Source organism: Sardina pilchardus, chromosome 10 (assembly GCF_963854185.1).
Source record: "Sardina pilchardus chromosome 10, fSarPil1.1, whole genome shotgun sequence".
Classification (NCBI taxonomy): domain Eukaryota; kingdom Metazoa; phylum Chordata; class Actinopteri; order Clupeiformes; family Clupeidae; genus Sardina; species Sardina pilchardus.
In genome coordinates, this window is record NC_085003.1 from 18003944 (window position 1) to 18024027 (window position 20084).

General features: G+C 42.5%; 1 protein-coding gene and 1 long non-coding RNA gene across 2 annotated transcripts; one reads left to right on the forward strand and one right to left on the reverse strand.

Annotated features, from left to right (window-relative positions):
* Positions 1–1994: 1994 nt before the first annotated feature.
* parvaa (parvin, alpha a) lies at positions 1995–20065 on the reverse strand. The gene is made up of 13 exons (XM_062547490.1): positions 19796–20065; positions 12621–12710; positions 12454–12524; positions 11470–11572; positions 11213–11353; positions 10384–10499; positions 10178–10236; positions 8055–8074; positions 7718–7779; positions 7163–7231; positions 6904–7005; positions 3748–3820; positions 1995–3075 (listed from the first exon to the last, which is right to left on the reverse strand). The coding sequence occupies exons 1-13, from the start codon at positions 19929–19931 to the stop codon at positions 2999–3001; spliced, it is 1119 nt and encodes a 372-aa protein (XP_062403474.1). The 5' UTR covers positions 19932–20065; the 3' UTR covers positions 1995–2998.
* LOC134094760 (uncharacterized) lies at positions 14341–17673 on the forward strand. The gene is made up of 5 exons (XR_009940491.1): positions 14341–14826; positions 16018–16069; positions 16284–16354; positions 16569–16639; positions 17137–17673. It is a non-coding gene; the product is annotated as an uncharacterized LOC134094760 (long non-coding RNA).
* Positions 20066–20084: the final 19 nt, after the last annotated feature.

Here is a 20084-nt window from a genome sequence, read left to right on the forward strand (position 1 = left end):
TTTCTAAAAAGACGTGCTGCTGGCAGCAGACAGTTTTGGTAACCTAGCAACAATAAACACTTGACCGAAGTGCTGAGAAAAGGAGTTCAGGGCACTCTCAGCATAAAAAACGTGATTGTTGGACACACATATCTATGGACACAGCAGCTAAAGTTATCCTAGTCTCTTGTGTGTTTCCTGTATTTTAACCTCCTGCCTGGCCAAATACGTCATCAGTCACACACCCCTAATAGCGGGGTTGACCTCTGTTCCTTTCATATTCAACACGGCTCGGCTCTGATACTACCCCCCGAGACGGGTTGGATTGCCGAGGCGGGTTGACTCCCCACCCCGTGTCGTCAATGTGAAAGGAACAGCCTTAACGTTAAATTCGGCTGATTTAGCGTTAAATTCGGTGAATGTGAAAGGGGCTTATAGTATACTCTCTCTCTCTTTTACACTCTCTCACACACACACACACACACACACACACACACACAGGGGTGCTGGGGGGCAGTGGCAGTGAGAGGGTAGTCAGTGCACTATTGGCAGATAGTGATCTTTAACATGCCTGCTCTTTTGATAGTGCTGTGCCTCCATGCGACTGGGCCCTGTTTGATGTCACGGCTGACTTCCCTCTGCCCTTTGATGTTCACTCTGATTCCAGTCCTCTGTCACTCAGGGAATCCTTCCATCTGAGGCAGAAGAAATGCAGATCGTGTGACGAGCCCACCACTACCTCCCAAAAATCTCACTACTGCTGCCGCCAAAATATCTTCAGCCAGATTGTCTTCAAAGCCACACATCCTCCATTTTTAAGGATTAGTATTAACTTACATGACTTTTGTGTGTATGCTTTTAATATAAAAGATAGGCATAGGCCACTACAAATATGTGTAAATGGATATCTGTTTAGAAGCTTTTGAATATTACAGAGAACAGACAGAGAGAGAGAGAGAGAGAGAGAGATCTAGGGAGATCTAAAAAATAGGGGAGAAGAGAAAAAGGCAAAAAAGCTGGAAATTGGTAAGTTGGAGATGGGGGTAATTTGCAACCTAATGGTGACAACGCTCCAATTCAGGCCATCTTGTCCTGGGCAGTCACAGTCCTACTCAGGTGTCCTTTGCAGTAATTTTCCCTCCAGAGGAGCCGCGGCGCACAAATACCCTGAGCTTTTAATAGCTAAGATTTGGTGATAATGGCATGGCAGGAAAAATGCTTTGGACAAATGGCTTATTGAGGGTCTCGGGAGCTGTTATTTCCACGTGTTCATTCATTCAGTTTCATCAGGGCACATGGGAAAATCTTTATCTCCTTTGTTGCATTACACACCTCACTCTTCTCCCTCGCTCTTCTCTCACTCTTTTTTTTCACCATACCACGGCTTTGTGGAGAAGAAGCACAAAATGAAGCCTGCGGGGCGACTACACGACTCTTGGTAAGTGACAGGCAGGCTGTGCCAGTCAAACTTGCCGTGGTTTAAAGTTGGGCAACGTCTCTGTTTAATTCCGTCTGTGTGATTGACATTTGAACACTCGGCGTGTCAATCAAAAGCATTCCCACTGAATACACGGCCTAAGCTGGTTGTCAGCGACCACAATGATTCCAATCACCACTCCAAAAAACACAAAGATTCAGCCCATCTTCTGGTCCCAATGTGTATAAAAACAAAGCTCAGAATGATAAAAACCATTTAGTAGCCCGAGATTAGAAAATTAGAATTTGAATGAACATTGTCACTAGTTTCATTTATAGAGTACAGTCACTTACAATTAATCCATTGTTATTCTGTATCTGTCACAGATGTAATCAACCAAACTACTAAGGACCACTTGCAGCACATTTCAAGGGCGATGTAACCACACCACTTTGTGTTCCTCTGTTCAATCTGGCAGTGTTTCCCCTGAATGTTCATATTAAAACCAAGTGTATGGAATTAAAGGTATCTGTAGTTCTCATTTGGAACAAAACATTAATTCTCTGATAGGCACTTTTTGAGACAAATGTCCATTAAATTGTTTTAAGACTTTATTTTTGTTGACACACTTCATATATATTTTTGTTTGCAGTTTATTAAAATTGAATGACATCTTTATTCATAGTCTGTTATACTGCTGTGGTGAAATTTTGTGATTTTCTGCTAATAATGAATGCATAAGATATTAATAAACAAAGGCACTTTGGTCATGAGGTTGACATGTTTTATGTTACACAAAAACCTTGTGAATACAAAGGTGTACGATTTTAAGCGATCAAAAAAAAAAAATCATGATTTGCTTCACACCAAGTGATCACTTAACAAATCAGGGCAATTCTTTGTTTTCATCAAGGTATCATCATACTGCCCCTTAATGTGTCCCTGTGGTAAAGTGGGGCTTGATATCTGGCAAACTGCCACCGGTCCTGTGCATTGTGCACAGTGTCCGTAACGACTAATTTCTATGCTGTGTAATCATTGGGCATCAGATAAACCCAACTTAATTCAGGAACAGGAACAGTATCTGCGCACATTAAATTCAGATTCTGCCAACCAGTTGCGATATATCACACAACAGTGGAATATGAAATGTCAAAGGTTGCATATTAAGGTATATTTACAGAGAAAAGATAAAACATAAAAATACAGTGTTATACAAAAAAATAACATGGCACTTTTTTTGGAATCGCTGAATCTACACACTATACAACCCAGCATTGACAAGAATGTGAAGAATTAAGCTTTTCCTCCCCTCTATTTAGTGTTGGAATGTGCCATTGCCAGTAGGATTGCTGTATTGTTGCTTACCTGAACATGCAGAGTGATTGAAAAGCCTGAGCAGTCCATGAACATAAAAAGGTGTTAGCGTACTGGGCTTTATATATCAGGGTGAGTTCATAAACATGGTTTTGAATCCCACCCTGTGCCTACATCCCCCTAATCACACAAGCGTACACCAAACTAATGTTAAGACACAGTAACAGATAATGACACAAAGAGGATGTGGTCCGCTTAGAAATATATCCCTCAAACACCAACCATTCACTCCACGTGTCTGTATCTGGTGAAGAGGTTGTAAAGAACTCGCAGGGTAGACTTCAGGTCACAATTCACTATATCTGAAAAATAAAATCAACCAGCAAACATTTAGATTTCTCTGAGGACAGCTACAGCCCGATTCACACACACACATAAATGGCTGAACAATGGTTGCATAACCGAGATAACAATGTTATGTATACATCATGGATTTAACGGACTTCTGAATGAAGTTAGCTTTTATTATGGGCTCTGCATGTCAGACATTTAGCCTGGGATGGCTTTAAACCTCCATCAAGAAAGACATAACTTGATCTACTGATTTAGCAGAAGAATGCCATTTCCTGGGAGGGGCTGAGCAGATGCTCGTAGATACTACACGACCACAGAATGCACAAGCTGATGGGCAAGGCAGGACAACGGCCAATTGAGTTATGCCAGTGTGTCCATTTGTTTGTCAAGGCCCTACATCAAACATGTGTCACCATGTAAGGAATCTGGGGACCACTTCAGTTCAAATAGCAGGGTTGGGTAAAGTACTATTTTTAAAAGAATTCAACATGGAATATTTGTCAAATGGTGTGACCACATGGGCTAACTAAATTTCAATTCAACAATCAGACGACACGTCTGCATATTTAGAGCAGATAGTATAGATGCTTTACATACATTCTGTGAAAATGTGTGGATATACTGTAAATATGAAGTATAGCATGGGGGGGGGGGGGGGGGTAGGTTTATTAGTTGCTTACCCTCAGGTCTGGGCTTTGGTCTCTCAAGGCCCCCATCCTGCATGAGCTCAAAGGAGAAAGCCACATTGTGTACCTGCGCAAAGCAAACAGAAGAGAAGCATGGGCAAGGTCACGAGAAGGAGAGCAGATATAAAAACAGCCAGTCGACCCATTTAGGGTTAACCCATTACAGCTCCTTCAACATCTCCAGCGCCTGCTGAAGGATCAGTGTCACTGCAATCATATTAGGCACTGCTACAATGTTTGAGATCAATACGATTCAATGTCGAAAGGCGATTGACCGTGGTTGAAATTCAACAGGTCTTTTGTTGACCAGAATACATTGAAAGTAGCTCTTGGTAGCACTTCCCCTTTTAAGCCACAAATTACAATATTACGAAGATTCAAAGAGAATCAGGCTTTCCATTGAGAACCACCTCCAACGTTCTTGACTGTTCACAGTTTTCCTCAGTACAATGACTGTACAAATACTCATTCAGACAAGTGGACCTGGCAGACTTTCAGTAGGCCTACATTGCAAGATTTCAGCCATTCCTTTCCCTTTCTCTGTGCTACCAGAACGACAAATGGAATGACTCTGAAGTGATCTGTTAAATCTATTAAATCTGTTAAATGTATAAAAGGGAGCACATTTGGTAGTAAACTACACGCTCATAACGATGAAGAGGGGCCGAGAAGACCGCTATAGTAAGGTCATGTTTGTTATGTGTAACATGAAACTCTTCTATGTTGTATTTCCACAAGCCCTAATACCCATTCACACACAGCTGAGCCTCACCAAAGCCTCATGGTAATCAGAGACGCAGACACAAAATGATATGATACTGTTACATTGTACAGTGTTGAATCAATCTGGTCATATTGGTGCATTTACTAACACTCCGTGTTAAAGGTACACTATGCAGGTTTAGGTATTCTTGGCGACTGTAGAGCTCCCTCTAGAGACACAATATATTTATATTTTATTCTTCAAACTTCCCGTGACTTATCCCCCGTGTACACAAAGAAAAAGCTTTTGTTGTGGAGGTGAAGGATTAACAGGGGGAAACTCTCAAAGAGCTATGTCTACTGACAAGGAAATGTTTTACCATTCTCGCGAGATTTGTTGGGCCACCATTCTTGAAGCTACATGGCTGGTTTTCTTGTTAGCGACTCCCTACGTCTATGCTGTATAGCTATGCTAGGGGAACGATTTGCCTGTTCATTTACCATCAAATTGGCTTCGTAAAGGTGAAAATCTTATATAGTATACCTTTAACAACTGCATGTAATTAATGATAGTAAAGAGATAATTTGTGTATGTAAAATATAATATTTGACCTGATAAAAAGTTACTGTGGAGGAGTTTTAACTAAAAAAATAAAACTTCTACCTAATTTTGAATGTACAGGCACAGAATTAATACTAAGGTTACCAAAAGTAATTGTGCCAAAAATGTCCCAAAGGTAGTATACAGTAGCATTACTGTTGGTATAGCCTAGTTGTTCTTTTCAGTTAATTATTACAAATGCATGCAATGGAAGCCCATGATCCGATCCTCGTGCACTGGCATGGATAGCGTATGCAGCAGATTTTGGAAGGCAGAATAACACACACACACACACATCGCTTACAGCATGTTTGACTACATCATACCGCAGCCCAGCAGCACCACCCCCTCACCCCATCTCCTCCTCCTCTCAACTGCAGCTTCGAGATTTGAAGATTTGTTGGCCTGACTATGTATATCCACACACTGATATTTTCCTCTTCCTTAATCTTTCACCTTCACCCACTTACACTTAAACACACACACACACACACACACACAGACACACACCCACACACGGTAGAGGGGGAGGGGGGGGGGGGGGGGGGACTGACTCTTCTTTAACACACTGACATGTGCCCATATTGTACTGTGTGGATCACAAGTCAGAAAGTAAACATCAGCATTTTAAACCCTTAAGCCAGTGGAGTAATCAGCTCAGTCAACACAGTGGGCTTAAGCGAGAGTGAATTTCAGAGATAGTTTTGCTGTCTGAGTCTGTGTTGGAGTGTGCATGTGTATCTCTGTGTGTATAGTGTGTGTGTGTGTGTGTGTGTGTGTGTGTGTGTGTGTGTGAGTGTGTGTGTGTGTGAGAGAGAGTAAGAGAGAGAGAGAGAGAGAGAGAGAGAGAGAAAGAAAGAAAGAAAGAAAGAACGGCATAGAATGGGAAGAATGGTGTGTGTGTGTGTGGTGTGCATGTGCCTGCACGAGGGGTTGGCGAGTGGTTGTGAGATTGTGTAGCAGGGCAGATCTCCAGGACAACATTTGGATGAATCTTAGAACAGATCAGATAGGAGGCAGGGGATTAGGGGAATATGGAGAGGGTCACTTGTAGCCAACACTAGCCGGGGAAGATGGACGAGACCAAGGGAGGGAGGGAGGGAGGGAAAGAGGGAGAGAAGGAGGGAAAGAGGGAGAGAAGGAAGAAAAGACAGGATTCCTTTAGGCAAGAGGCTGGGACTTCTCCAACAACGCTCCCAGAGAGAAGCCCTCTTCCCAACTTCCACTGCTCCGTGTCTCTGTCTCTGTCTCTGTCTCTGTGTCTCTCTCTCTCTCTCTCTTTCTCTCTCTCCGCATTAGTGCTAATCTCTCAGCCACTTATCGATTTTCCTGCGCAGAGGCAGATTACAGATGCATCCTGGTCCATGCCCATCCTGTTTGGCAGAGAAAAATGGACGGGACCCAGGTGAGCTGAAACGCTGCCCCCCCGCGATCCAAGCTGAGCGAAAAGCAGAACAGACCCACACGCTCACTGCACCGAGAGCGCAGGGGCGCGCTGTAGACATTAAAAAGTAATTGGTTCAAAGACTACCGCTAATTACTGCTAACATGTAATCAGCTTCTTTAGGAAGATCAGTGAAATTAACCCCAAATTAAAGGGAAACTACACATTTTTTTCCCACACTGCTGAACGGGCATATTCCACGTTTCTAGCACAGGAATTGACCCTGACCCTGTTAAGAGGCTATACAAATGCCAAATGAATGCACGAGTCCTGGTTTTTGAATGAATAATGTAAAAGGCCATCACTTGTTGGAATGTTTAGACTTTGTTAACAAGCAATGTGTGTATGTATGTATGTATGTACTGTATGTATGTATGAATGATGAAACAAAATAAAAATGTACCTTCTGATCGAAGTTTTCAGGAGTGAGGAAGAAATTGTACAGTGAGACAAAATAGCCCTCCAGCAACCCCATCAGCAGGACGAGATACACACCGTCTGCAAACTGAGCACATGCACGGACAGATAAACAAATACAGTATTCACAAACAACATTTCAAAAGCACAAAAAGCAACCAAGTCAAGGTACTGTTTCCCACCCTCCATCTGTGTGTGCACAGTGTGTGTGTACAGTGTGTGTGTGTAGTGGAAATGTGAGTTACCTGTGTTTCTAACTCAGTCACCTCCAAGTTCAGCTTATTCAAGTGCTTGTTTACAAAGGTAATGAGCGTCTGCAAAAAGCCAGCAAGATACAGTAAATAATCACCTAGTTATAAGTAATGGGATCCTTAAATGTCGAAGGGAATTGTGAGTATCCTTATACTAAATAATAACAATAACATATTTCAATTTTATCTCATAAAGCAATACACTAAATACATTATGTATATATATATATATGAATGATAGAGAGAGAGAGAGAGAGAGAGAGAGAGACACACACAGAGAGAGAGAGACAGAGACAAAGACAGAGAGAAAGAGAGAGAGAGTATACCTGTAATCATACTTTACTCCCCAAGATTGAGTGGAATGCTACAGAATAGTCATTCACTAATACAGCCCTTTTTACCTGCTCTTATTAACCACTCCCTTTCGTTTTGGTCCATGCTAACTTTGAAAAATACACACATAGGTGCCATTGACACAGACATGTCACCTCTGTAAGCCTACTAACAAGGGGCCCCTTTGTGCTAAGCAGCCTGAATAGCTACTCATACCTTCTTCACAACATTCAGCTTGTCGGGAGCGTGGTCGAACAGCGTGTCGAAGGCATCCCGCTCTGCGAACATCACGCACACACACATACACACACACACACACACACACACACACACACACACACACACACACACACACACACACACACACAGGGTGAGAAGAGAGGCTAATCCCCATAACAGGGTCCAGTGCAAAACACAGGCCAGCCAAAATGGAGAGATGGCAGCCACACACTTCAAACTAATCCATTTGCTCCATGTGTTAAAAAACACACCAACACACAGCACGAGACGGTGCGCCACAGAGTTATCTGCAGATGACTATCAAAACACATACCATGCCTTCCGGACAGAGCCCTGAAAGAGAAATAACAAGCCAATTAGAACATCTCAGTTTTAAAATGGTCGGCTCTGTGGGGACACAATGAATGACCGTGACCCACACAGACACAAATACAGACACACACACACACACACACACACACACACACACAATTTCAATGCAAGACAACATGCCTGCGCTGGCAGCAGAAAGTCATATAGCAACTGGAAGTGAATCTGGAGAATGTGCTAAGAATGCTATGGCAACACAACAAGCTGGCTGTGCAGTTGTTCACCAGATCATTATGAATCGGACACAATACTGAGGTGTACGTGTGTGTGTGTGTATTGGGGGGGGGGGGGCAATAGCATGGGGGGTGGGGGCCACAGACAAAAGGCTTGGAGTCGAGGAGAGTGGCGAGGTTTGTGTGTGTGTGTGTGTGGGGGGGGGTTGTTGGGTTGCAAGCGGGGGGTCCCTGAGGCCGAGCGATCAAACAGCGGCGGCCGTGGCTGGACCCGGAGCAGGCCCCAGAGAGCCTGTCCTCCTCTTCCCCTCCTCCTGCTCTAATCTCTGGTGCCAGTGGCGAGCCTGGGCAGCCGCTCCTGCCTGTGTGATAACAGCCTAAGCAGCACCCCCGCCACCACCAGCCGCAGCCACCACTTCAGCCCAGCTTCCCGTATCCCCCCAGCTGCTCGGAGCCTGCTGGACCACAGCTCTGTGTGTTTGAGTGTGTGTGTGAGAGACAGCGACATAGAAACAGAGAAAGAAAGAAAGAAAGAAAGAAAGAAAGAAGGAAAGAGCGATAGAGAGAGAGAGATGCTGTTGGACTTCATTTAACATTTAGCTTTATTACAAATACTGCTTATATTTTAATTTCACAAAAGGATCCGTTGTAATCACACTGATTAAACTACAATTATGTCAATAAACATTGAGCAGCACTGGAAAGCAATTTCCCCACGAGTGTGTATGGCAGACACAAAAGATAGACACCGTGAAGCCACTGATTGTTAAGTGAGTCCCTTTAGCATGTCATGATTAACTCAACATCAACTCAAGGCAGTGAGGCCTGGCAATCTTAAAAGTACACCCATGACACATAATGGGAACACTCTCTGTGTGACATAAGCTCTTTAAAGAGGAGTCAAGATTAAATTATGCTTTGATCTGCTGTCGTGGACTATAACCACTCACAGAGCTGAACTGTCTTTGCCTAGCGACAAGGGGGACAAATACGGCAGGCCATTTAGGTATCGCGAGTGGGCTACATGGCTAAATTGTCTGGACATGATTCTTTGGGAGTTCTTTTCTTTTTGACGGTCTATCGCTGCTGGCACAATGACCGAACAAAGAAGTCCCGTTTTTTCCTCCTGATAAGACTCGTCATTTCAAAGGGAAGCCATCATATCTAATTGTATGGTAAAGATGCAGGTTGGTCCTATTCTGAACCATTACAGTTGAGAGTGAGACCCATCATTTTGAAAGGTGTGCAAAGGAAGCAAATGTACCATATTGATCAGGCAGCGAGAGCGAAACCACTGTTTGCGCGACGTGTACTTTTGTCTCGTTTACCATAGCACTGTGTCCACTGCAAAGAAACTCCTGGACCATAGTATAGCTATTTACACTCAGTGCCGGCCCGGGATTATTTTCGCTGAATTCAGGTAGAGACAATAAACTACAAATTAGATCTGTGGTGCTGCAATTATGTCCAGCATAGCTAGTAGTCAAAAGGCAACATGGGTTTCTCTCTGCATGCCTAGCTTCTTGACAGTACGTATTTAAACACAAGGCCTGTTATATTTTTACACTATTCATATATTATACTGAGACCACTTTTCCTGTTCTGCTCTCATTTCTGCCTGTGTGGTGTGGCCTGAATTATGCCATTATATTTTGACTGAAGTCAGGGTGTTCTTTTGTGTAAAATAAACGATAATCGAGTCACCCTTGAGTTCTTCTAAATAACGCTCACAAACCCAATTATGACATTTTGTAAAAATATTGCATTTAAGCATCTGCAACATACTGACAGTAATGTGCATTGTACAGTAATGGACAAAAGAAATATCATGCATCCCGCATAATTGCACACGACTGTTTCCATTTGTATTATTGTGAAGATGAACCAGACATACTCAGTATTTCCAGTGATCTCCTCCTGAATCTGACGAGATTGCAGAATACCCTCCCGTTTCTGAGGAAACATAAAATAAGACATATACATCATGAATAACATTTGATATAACACATGTGAATGATCTATTAGTGCATTCACTATAAGAAAGGTACTGCTGTGTGTGTGTGTGTGTGTGTGTGTGTGTGTGTGTGTGTGTGTACTCACCTGAACGATAACAACTTGAATGGAGACGTGGTCAGGAAGTCGGATGGGGGCTCTGAAGTGCTGCGAGAGCGCCACCAGCAGATGAAGAATGGCCACGATGCTTTTGGCATGAACAGCTAGCAGAGACCCAGAGAGAGGAGAGAGAGAGACCTCAGCATTGAAACACATAAAACATAAGAAGGCAGGCAGTTGCAAGTTCAACTATGAAAAGTGCATGTAAACGGCTTATTCTTACTAGAGTCCTTGCTATACAGAATGTTTAGTCTGGTTTTCACCATACTAAACTCAATCTTTTAAGATTGAACATTAGTCTGGCGAGGCTGCGCTTTGTTTCTACTGCACTTCGCATCGCTTAAGTTACGTTTTCGGCGCGTCACCGGCCAATAGTGTGCCAGGACTAGAGTATGGCCGTTTCTGATTGGAGCCAAAGGTTCTGTCAGTAAACAGCGAAAATAGATCTGATGGTTTCCAGCCTGAGCTGCCGGGCGAAATTCTAATTCCCCAGAAGTTCAGGCAGGGTTCACCCAGCCTACAGAATGTTAGTGTCATTTCAAGAGAACCTCTAGGTGGTCCATCATTTTATGATCACATCTGATCATAACAATTCCATGCTCAAGATTTAACACTGCTGGACCAATACAATGACTAATTAAATCTGTGATTTAACAACCAGTTTAGGCCTTGGTTCATTAGCATTATAGATATAACATTGGCAAGCTAGTTGAAGGACTGAATATCCATCCAAAGAAAACTACAGTTTTCTCTATAGTATAGTATTCAGCATCTTTTTAAGCATGCATCTGTATTCTATAAACCTTCAGACACGTACAATCGACATTCCACTTAATGCCCCTGGTGGACACCTTCAAAGAGTCATTGATCCTCTCCAGCACCGTCTGCAGCTTCTGCTTTTGAGCAATCTCAGACTGAGTGACCTCGGCCACGTTCAGCCTCTCCCCCTCCAGTTTTTCTGAGGCAAAAACAGAAAAAGAGAGAAAAAAAATCAGCTCCAAGATGGCGTCATCTTTGTTGTTGAGGAGTGGGGCGTATAACATGGTCAGGTGGTCCAGAAGAAGGGGAACACACCAAAGAGCTTCTGAAGAACCTGTCCGTCGTACAGGTCCTCGGCCAAGTCCTTGACGATAATCCTTTCCCCGACCAGCTCCTCGTTAATCCAATCAATGAGCACCTGTAAGGTGTAAAGAAATCAATGCTGATACAAACTTACAACACACCATGACGTGCACCAAAAGAAAAAGAGTGCTTCCTAAAATAGGCCTAATGGCCACCCACTGCCATCTATGGGCTCTGCTCATTCGCCTCCCCTCTTTCCTTCTTTCCTTCTTTCCTCGGTCCTCCGGCTCATTCACACTGATCTAGATAGAATAATGGGGCAGCAACAATGGAATAGTCTATCCAGTGTTCCTTTTTTTTGTGATCAACTTTTTATTTAGAAAAGTCAAGACATGACAATGTCACATTACAGAATCTCATATCACCAACTATGTACACATAGCCAGAGTATCCAGTGTTCTTTATAGGTCAGTGGGAACGAGCCAGAGGACCGAGGAAAGAAGGAGGGGAGGATTGATAAAAAGATGAATGAGAAGAGCCCTATATCTCTTATGCATGTCAGTACCTGGGTTTCCATCTAATACACATTTTAACTATTCGAATGAAAAATCCTTACTGGAAAAGCTTTGCTAGAGGAGGGTGGATAAAGGCATGAAATACATTGATACGCAGCAAGCAGCAGATTTTCTATTGTTCAGCAGCGGCACAGTTGGAGAAGCAACGTTATGCGAGCATCAAAATATTTAAGCGTTGAACTTGATCAACTTTCAAAGCCTAAAACTGTTAACGTGAAAGTAAACCATTCATTAACTTAGGAGGGAGAGAGATCATTTATTTTGAATTATTATGGTCTGAACGTTGCGTTACACTTTACCGCTGCTTCTTTGTAGGTCCCAATCAGGTCCCAAATATTCACATATATTAAATTCTACCTGTGTGTTTCTGCAAACGTTGCCCCATTGACCTTGTGTTTAGCACAGTCAATGACACACATACCTTCATCAGCTCTTGTAGTTTGCGGTCATTCTTAGAGTTTGGGTCAACCATAGTGCGGACCTCATTTTCCTCTGAGAAAGGAGGCAAAACACAAATTACTGTAATTTACCACATATGGGCATCTGACAGAATATGGGAAAATGATGCCACATTCAACCATAACATACCTAGCATGGTGTCCTCTGGATGTATCTCATAGGGTGTTGGGCTCAGGGGCAGGTTGATGGCATTCATGCCTTCCTCCTGAAGCTCAGACACTGAAAGTGACAACAACTAATCATTTATATGATAAACAAACATCCCATGCTTTGAAAAAAAACCCCAACATACCAATTTGCCCCTTCACGTAAAACAATGTTTGCTTTAAGTCACAGAGAAAATATATTGAATTATTCTGTAGCATTTGAAACTGATTCATAATCATGCATGTTTTTTTTTCTCAAGTTACTCTTAGAATTTCCATCTCTGATATGGTTACAATGCCTGAAAAACAAATGGTTTAGTTAACATTATATAGAGATTTTAGAGGAACAAAACAAAAACATCTGATATTATTTGAGTCACATTTATAAAATGGCAAGTGGTTACATTTTACCATTACATACAGAAACCTCAGAGCTTTCCTGTCAGTCAATGGCATGATCAATACTCTCCAAACCTAATCTGAAGCACTCCTCCATGGTTTCTCCTCAGGTGTGAAAACATTGTTTCCATTTCTAGCACTAGTTATCACGTCCCTTATAGATACCCTTCATGGGGCACTCCCAGTGATCACAAGGCTGACTCAACTCCAACACATATTCACCTAGATAGTCGCTAACTCTTAGCAGGAGGTGAAAACGATGTTAAATAACCTAAATAACACAAAGCAATACCACACTCCAATTGGGTTAGCCTATCAGTCTTAATTAACAATGATAGGGCTATTCAATGTATGCTCACATGATCCTTAAAAAGCCATCTTGGGAATAACCATTGGATTTCCAACATGTCTGAAAAACAACAGATGCCATCATGGCATGCCTTGTTCTCCTCATTAGTTCAATCTTCAGTCAATTATCATTTGACACCCTTGAGACAGTAGGTGCCGCCATGTACAAGCCCCATGACACTTGCACATTCCCAGAAGCCTCTGCAGAGCCAGCACAGCAACAAAAGACCCAGATGCTAGCCGAGCTTCTTGCCCCAGCACACAACCCAGCATGCACCTCTGTGCCACTTCTGCAACGCCTCCAGGGATGTCTACTTCCTGAGCTGGTTTCCAGGGGTGAATGATGGGGGTTAATCAACAACATCTCAACTTTTCACTCATGTGCGCGAGCGTACAGCGTGCGCGCGCGCGCGCACACACACACACACACACACACACACACACACACACACACACACACACACACACACACACACACACACACACACACACACACACACACACACAGTTCAAACTGATGTCATCCTTCAGTTCCTTCACGGTGAGAATAATCCTAAGGTTTGACAGACACCTTCGGCAGCCCCTGAGCACCCTCTTGACTGTCATCACACTCCAAAAAATGCAACACCAGTGGCAACAGTTCTTCAAATGAGATGTTATCATATAATATACCATATATCGTGCAAAAACACAGATAAGGACATGTTATAAATATGTCCTACCTGGACAGAAGGCACCACATCCCATTTCCCCTTCTCCTTCCTATCTGTTCTCCTTTCCTCTGTGAGGGTATCAGCATCACCCTCACCTCATTCCCTGCAGACACACCCTTTCTGTCTCTCTCTCTCCCACATCAACCTTCATCCCTCTCTCCATCCGTCTAACTCTATCTCTCCATCCCCCAATCAGCAGGCCTGTTGTAGGCCCATGCCCCTCCATTCTATTGCCTCCCAGCTGGCATCCTGACGTCAATTTGACATCAACAAGTAGTCAAGATTTTGACCAACATGTATGACGTGCATAAATATGCATAATTTCATTATATTTTGTAATGATTTCCTTGTGGTTGTAAAGAGGCCCAACAAAGGTATCAATCTAACATGTTTTTTCTGGTCCCTACATCTCAGGTCTATATTATTGACATTAAATCAACGTTGATTTGATGTCAGGAAATAAGACGTCAAATTGATGTGAAATTTATGTCAAAACAACGTCTGTTAAAATGTCTGAAAAGGTATATTATTAGCCTACTCATTGTAAATCGACGCGAGTTTTTCAACATCCTGACCCACACAGCAGAGGGTTCCAAAACGGACCCTCTGCGGCGGACTCCGTGCGGATACGCACATCGAAGCGCCCTTTCCAGTCCTAACGGCTCCTTCAGTTTTCAAATTTCTCGTTGATGAAGTGGAAGACGAAACAGCGGCGTCTGAAGGCTCACTGTAAGTATGCTCCTATATGCTTTATTTATGCAGCTACCGAGTCTATCCACTGAAAAAGTACTTCCATAACACAAGTAACCTACTTATCTAGCTTTATTTGCTGATATTATCCGAAGATTTGCTGGTCTGCAGATATTGCTCATATTTACACACCAGCCAGCAGCTACGGTCTAGCTGCTAGCTTTCGCAAGCTAATTTAGCCCACTTTAGACAGGGCTAAATCCTGTCCAACTAGGGCTTTGTTACCCTTTTAATGAAAGCTAAACTCAGAACTGAGTTTAAAATGAGCAACGTTTAATTTGGTTTAACGCTAACTTTGTGTTTGTGAACAACAAAAGTTGGCTTGCGTTAGCTAGCGTTAGCTTGTTAGCTAACGATAGCATTAAAGTTACAGGAAAACTAGTTTTTGTTAACGTTATGAAAGCTTAGATGTTGGACTCGGGAGTCTTTAAGAAAACGAAGGCCAATTCGGATGTGTCTAAACATCATTTCTTTCTGGGAGGGAGGCTGATTTCACATTGTTCACCAGTCCGGGATAACGTTAGCTGCTAGCTAATGGTTTTAAATTATGAATGACGTTAGCAGTAGCCTGCTAGTTCTAATAAGGTAGCGCTAACCAGCTGCCGCATGCTCAAACACATACGTCATAGCTCGACATTCTCTGCTGGCAGCAACAAATAGCTTTGGGACTCGTGCTTATATTTTGTACACGTTAGAAACCAGCAAACAGGCCTACTATTCAATCTAAAAAGTCCGGTTTCCAGACGTGTTTCCTGGTGACTTTTTAGATTGAACTGTAGCTGCTAGAGATTACTCTCTAACTTTTACGAAATATAAATGCACAAAGGGCACGAGGCTATTTGTTTTAAATTTTCATGTAGAAATACTGTCGTCTACGAGTTCATTTAATGACATTGAACGTTCCTTGGAGTAAGATTTAACTGAGAAGAGGCAAAATAGAAGAGGCAGTTGTTGACTTCATGTATGTCCTTGCTTTGCCTTGGCACAGACCAGACACTTTGTGGTGAATGTTTAGAATATATGGGAAGATGAGCTAAAATGATCAGCACCATATTCTGTGGATCCCAATATAATGCATTTTTTAATGGGGTGTATTATTGGTTATGATAAATATTTGGCCATTTCTTTCTGATGATAAACGTAATGCATATTTATGTATCTGTGTTGCAGGTCATTCACAAGTGGCTCCAGTCTGGTTTGGGGGTTCTGCCATCCAAGTAAAGTAAGCTTTACAGTTTTACATTTGATTTATTTGACTTTTGGTCTAAACATCAATAATAAAAATAACCATATGCCTCTGTAACTGGTGTTACTAGTTCAGGACGAAGTGAAGGTAAATGTCAACATGCTTAAATGCCTTTGTCTGCTGTAATAAAACCTACCCTCTACCTCAAAAGCTCTCTAATGAAATGTACATTTATGTATCTGCGTTACAGGTTATTCACAAGTGGCTCCAGTCTGGTTTGGGGGTCTACGCTTTCTCATCCTGTCCTGCCACCCAAGTGAAGTAAGCTATACAGTTTTACATTTGATTTATTTGACTTTTGGTCTAAACATTAATAATAAAAATAACCATATGCCTCTGTAACTGGTGTTACTAGTTCAGGACGAAGTGAAGGTAAATGTCAACATGCTTAAATGCCTTTGTCTGCTGTAATAAAACCTACCCTCTACCTCAAAAGCTCTCTAATGAAATGTACATTTATGTATCTGCGTTACAGGTTATTCACAAGTGGCTCCAGTCTGGTTTGGGGGTCTACGCTTTCTCATCCTGTCCTGCCACCCAAGTGAAGTAAGCTATACAGTTTTACATTTGATTTATTTGACTTTTGGTTTAAAAATTAATAATAAAAAATAACCATATGCCTCTGTAACTGGTGTTACTAGTCAGGACGAAGTGAAGGTAAATGTCAACATGCTTAAATTCCTTTGTCTGCTGTAATAAAACCTACCCTCTACCTCAAAGCTCTCTAATGAAATGTACATTTATGTATCTGCGTTACAGGTTATTCACAAGTGGCTCCAGTTTGGTTTGGGGGTCTACACTTTCTCATCCTGTCCTGCCACCCAAGTGAAGTAAGCTAAACAGTTATACATTTGATTTATTTGACTTTTGGTCTAAACATTAATAATAAAAATAACCATATGCCTCTGTAACTGGTGTTACTAGTTCAGGACGAAGTGAAGGTAAATGTCAACATGCTTAAATGCCTTTGTCTGCTGTAATAAAACCTACCCTCTACCGAAAAGCTCTCTAATGAAATGTACATTTATGTATCTGTGTTACAGGTTATTCACAAGTGGCTCCAGTCTGGTTTGGGGGTCTACGCTTTCTTATCCTGTCCTGAGTGATTCTTGACATTGAAATTATATCAAAATTTGTCAATAAATGTTCATACTTTTGTCATTAATGTTTGATTTCGGATTTATGTTGAATTGACAGCGAAGCTTGATATTGAATGATAGCAAAATAGCATTAAAACATTGTCTTCCTATGCATCAACATCATGACATCTTGACATCAAATAAATGTTGAATTGACATCAAATGCCAACAAAACTTGACATGGAAATGACATCAACATCATGACATCTTGATGTCAAATAAATGTTGAATTGACATCAAAGCCTGATATTGAATGATATCAAAATAGCATCAAAACGTAATCAACCATCATGACATCAAATACATGTTGAATTGACATCAAATCCCGGCAAAACATGACATCAAAATAACATCAAAATGACATCAGCAGAGGTCAAAATCTTGACATCAAATTGACATCAGTACATTGACGTCAATATGACTTTCATTCTAGACCTATTTCGTGACGTAATTTTGACGTCAATGTTCGATGTCATATTGATGTCAAATTGATATCAAATGCCCACTGGGCTTCCTGTCCACAGTCATAAATGACAGAGCACGATAAATTAAAACAGATTCCCAGAGTCTCCCCGGACAAGGGGACAGCTCCATCAAATCACTATGAGCATCACGTCCAGGGCACTCTCTGAGCTTGCACTTGTGCAGGCTTAAGCGGATGGGAGGGAGAGGAGAGACATAGAGAGAGGGAGAAAGACAGATGAGTGACGGGGGAGAGAGAAGGAGAGAGAGGAGAGAGAGAGTATGTGGAATGGGCTCAGCTGCCTATTTGATGCCACTTAGCGTTGCGCGCACGGACGCAAAGCAATCGCAAGACAAGTGCACTCTGGGAACATGGCAGGCCTCAGGGGAACACTCGGGCTTAATGGACAGCGAAGAGCTTAATTCATTTAATGTTGGACACTGGGAAAAACAATGGACAGAGCGTTTGCTTCCGCAATAAATTCACTCCTACCCTCCTGTGAGCACGCACAGGCAAGCGCTATTACAGTAACGACGAATTAAGTAACTTTGTTCTTGGCAGCGATGATGAAACCAGACTGGACAGACTAAAGTCCCTTTCCCACCAGAGCGAGACATCCGGATGTCAAACGGATATCAAACGGGTGGCTGTATGTGGGAACGCAAAACTCGGGTATTTTCTTACCCGGAACTCACCCTACTAGCCCCCTAGTACTACTTCTAGATGTTACCCGGGTGCGCTTAGGTGGGAACGCAGCCGGCACAGTTCTGGGTAGAGATGGGGGGCGTACCGATGACGTACAGAAATGCGCCCTTGCAGCCTGCTTGCAGCGCGAGGCAGAAAGTACAAATTGCCATGGTAACGATAAACATTGCCCTACGAGTATGAACACAGACGAGAACACCGGAGTACAGAAAGCAGTGACATTTTGTTGTGTACGTACAATAATTTAAACTGCAATCACGTTGTTGTGTTTGTTGCAGGACAGGCAGGATTATCCTTGCAAACGTGAATAGCTTGAAGTGTTGTCGATTAGCTTGCAACTAGCTGTTTATTACAGTGGTTAGCAATTAACAGCTAATAGTTAACGTCGCTGTTATTTGCTAGCATTGTTGGAGTTGGGAAGGAGCCTCAGACCTCTGTGTGCTGTTCATATTGTCCAGGTGTGTCATTATTTTCTATTAATTTGTTATGTTGGATGTTTATACCAGAGAGGGCTGAAGTAGAGCTTTGTTTATAGCCTAGTGGTCCTGGCGTTAGCTATTTTTCCCTCTATGCTAGCTCCCGCTGACTAGCGAGCTAACTACTTCTGTTGTTTCATGATGTTTTGGATCTGATGTAAGTTCGCACCATCCAGGCAACACAGCACAACAACGCATTTATTTAGCGTCATCTCCCTCCCCCTGCACAAGCTGACATTGCCCCACCCCTCGCGGCTCCTACTCGGGTCTAGTGTGAACACAATTACCCGTATATCACTCGGACATAAAGCGCATGTGGGAAACGTCCGTGTCGTGCCTCCACCCGGGTAAATATGTCCGGGTAACTTCTAGAAGTTATGTGGGAAAGGCGCAGCTGGTCCTGTCAGGGTAAGTTTGCTCTTGCCTCATTCCTGAGTAATTACATCTGGAGTAGTTCACTGTACGCATAGCCTACCTTAGATGGTTATAGCTTAAGAAGCTGAGCAGAGGGACTCCTCAGTTTATAGCTAAACCTGACCTAAAGGGTATCATCAATCCAGTCTAAATTTGACATTTCGATCCCGTCACCTGAAGACCCGATACAATGGCAGATTAACATTATGCTAAGTGTGAAACAACGCCCCAAGGGATGTTTTTTATGAAGCATCTGTGCGGCTAACAAATGGATAAACCTTTTCCACACGGAGTAGTTTGCTTTTATGGTCAAGTTTACTCTCATTCCACAAAGAATTTAAATGTTGTCGTGACTAAAAAAAAACATTTTACCGTCAAATATGGCATCAAAGTTAAGCGGACATGTCAAGATATCAACGTTGGGAAGGCTTTGTGTACGCTATTGCTATGACAAACAGTAATGTTATGCACTGTACCAAAGCAATTAAATACATGTGTAACCTACCTTCCTTAGCCTTTTTCCTTCTTGCCAAAGTTCCTCCAAGTTTTCCCAGGAACGAGTCATCTTTCTTTCTGGAGGACGGCGATTTAGGAGTGGGAGATTTAGGTGAGGACGGGGATTTTTGCGGAGAGGACGCCATCTGACTTTAAAAACAACTTCACCGCCGGCCAAGAGTAAGTTATATTTCACAACTAATGTCGATTTCTGTGATTATCCACCTATCTTAACTTTTTTCCATGAAGCGGAAACGGAATTCCAGATATTTGCCCTGCCTTCCAAAACGAGATTCCCG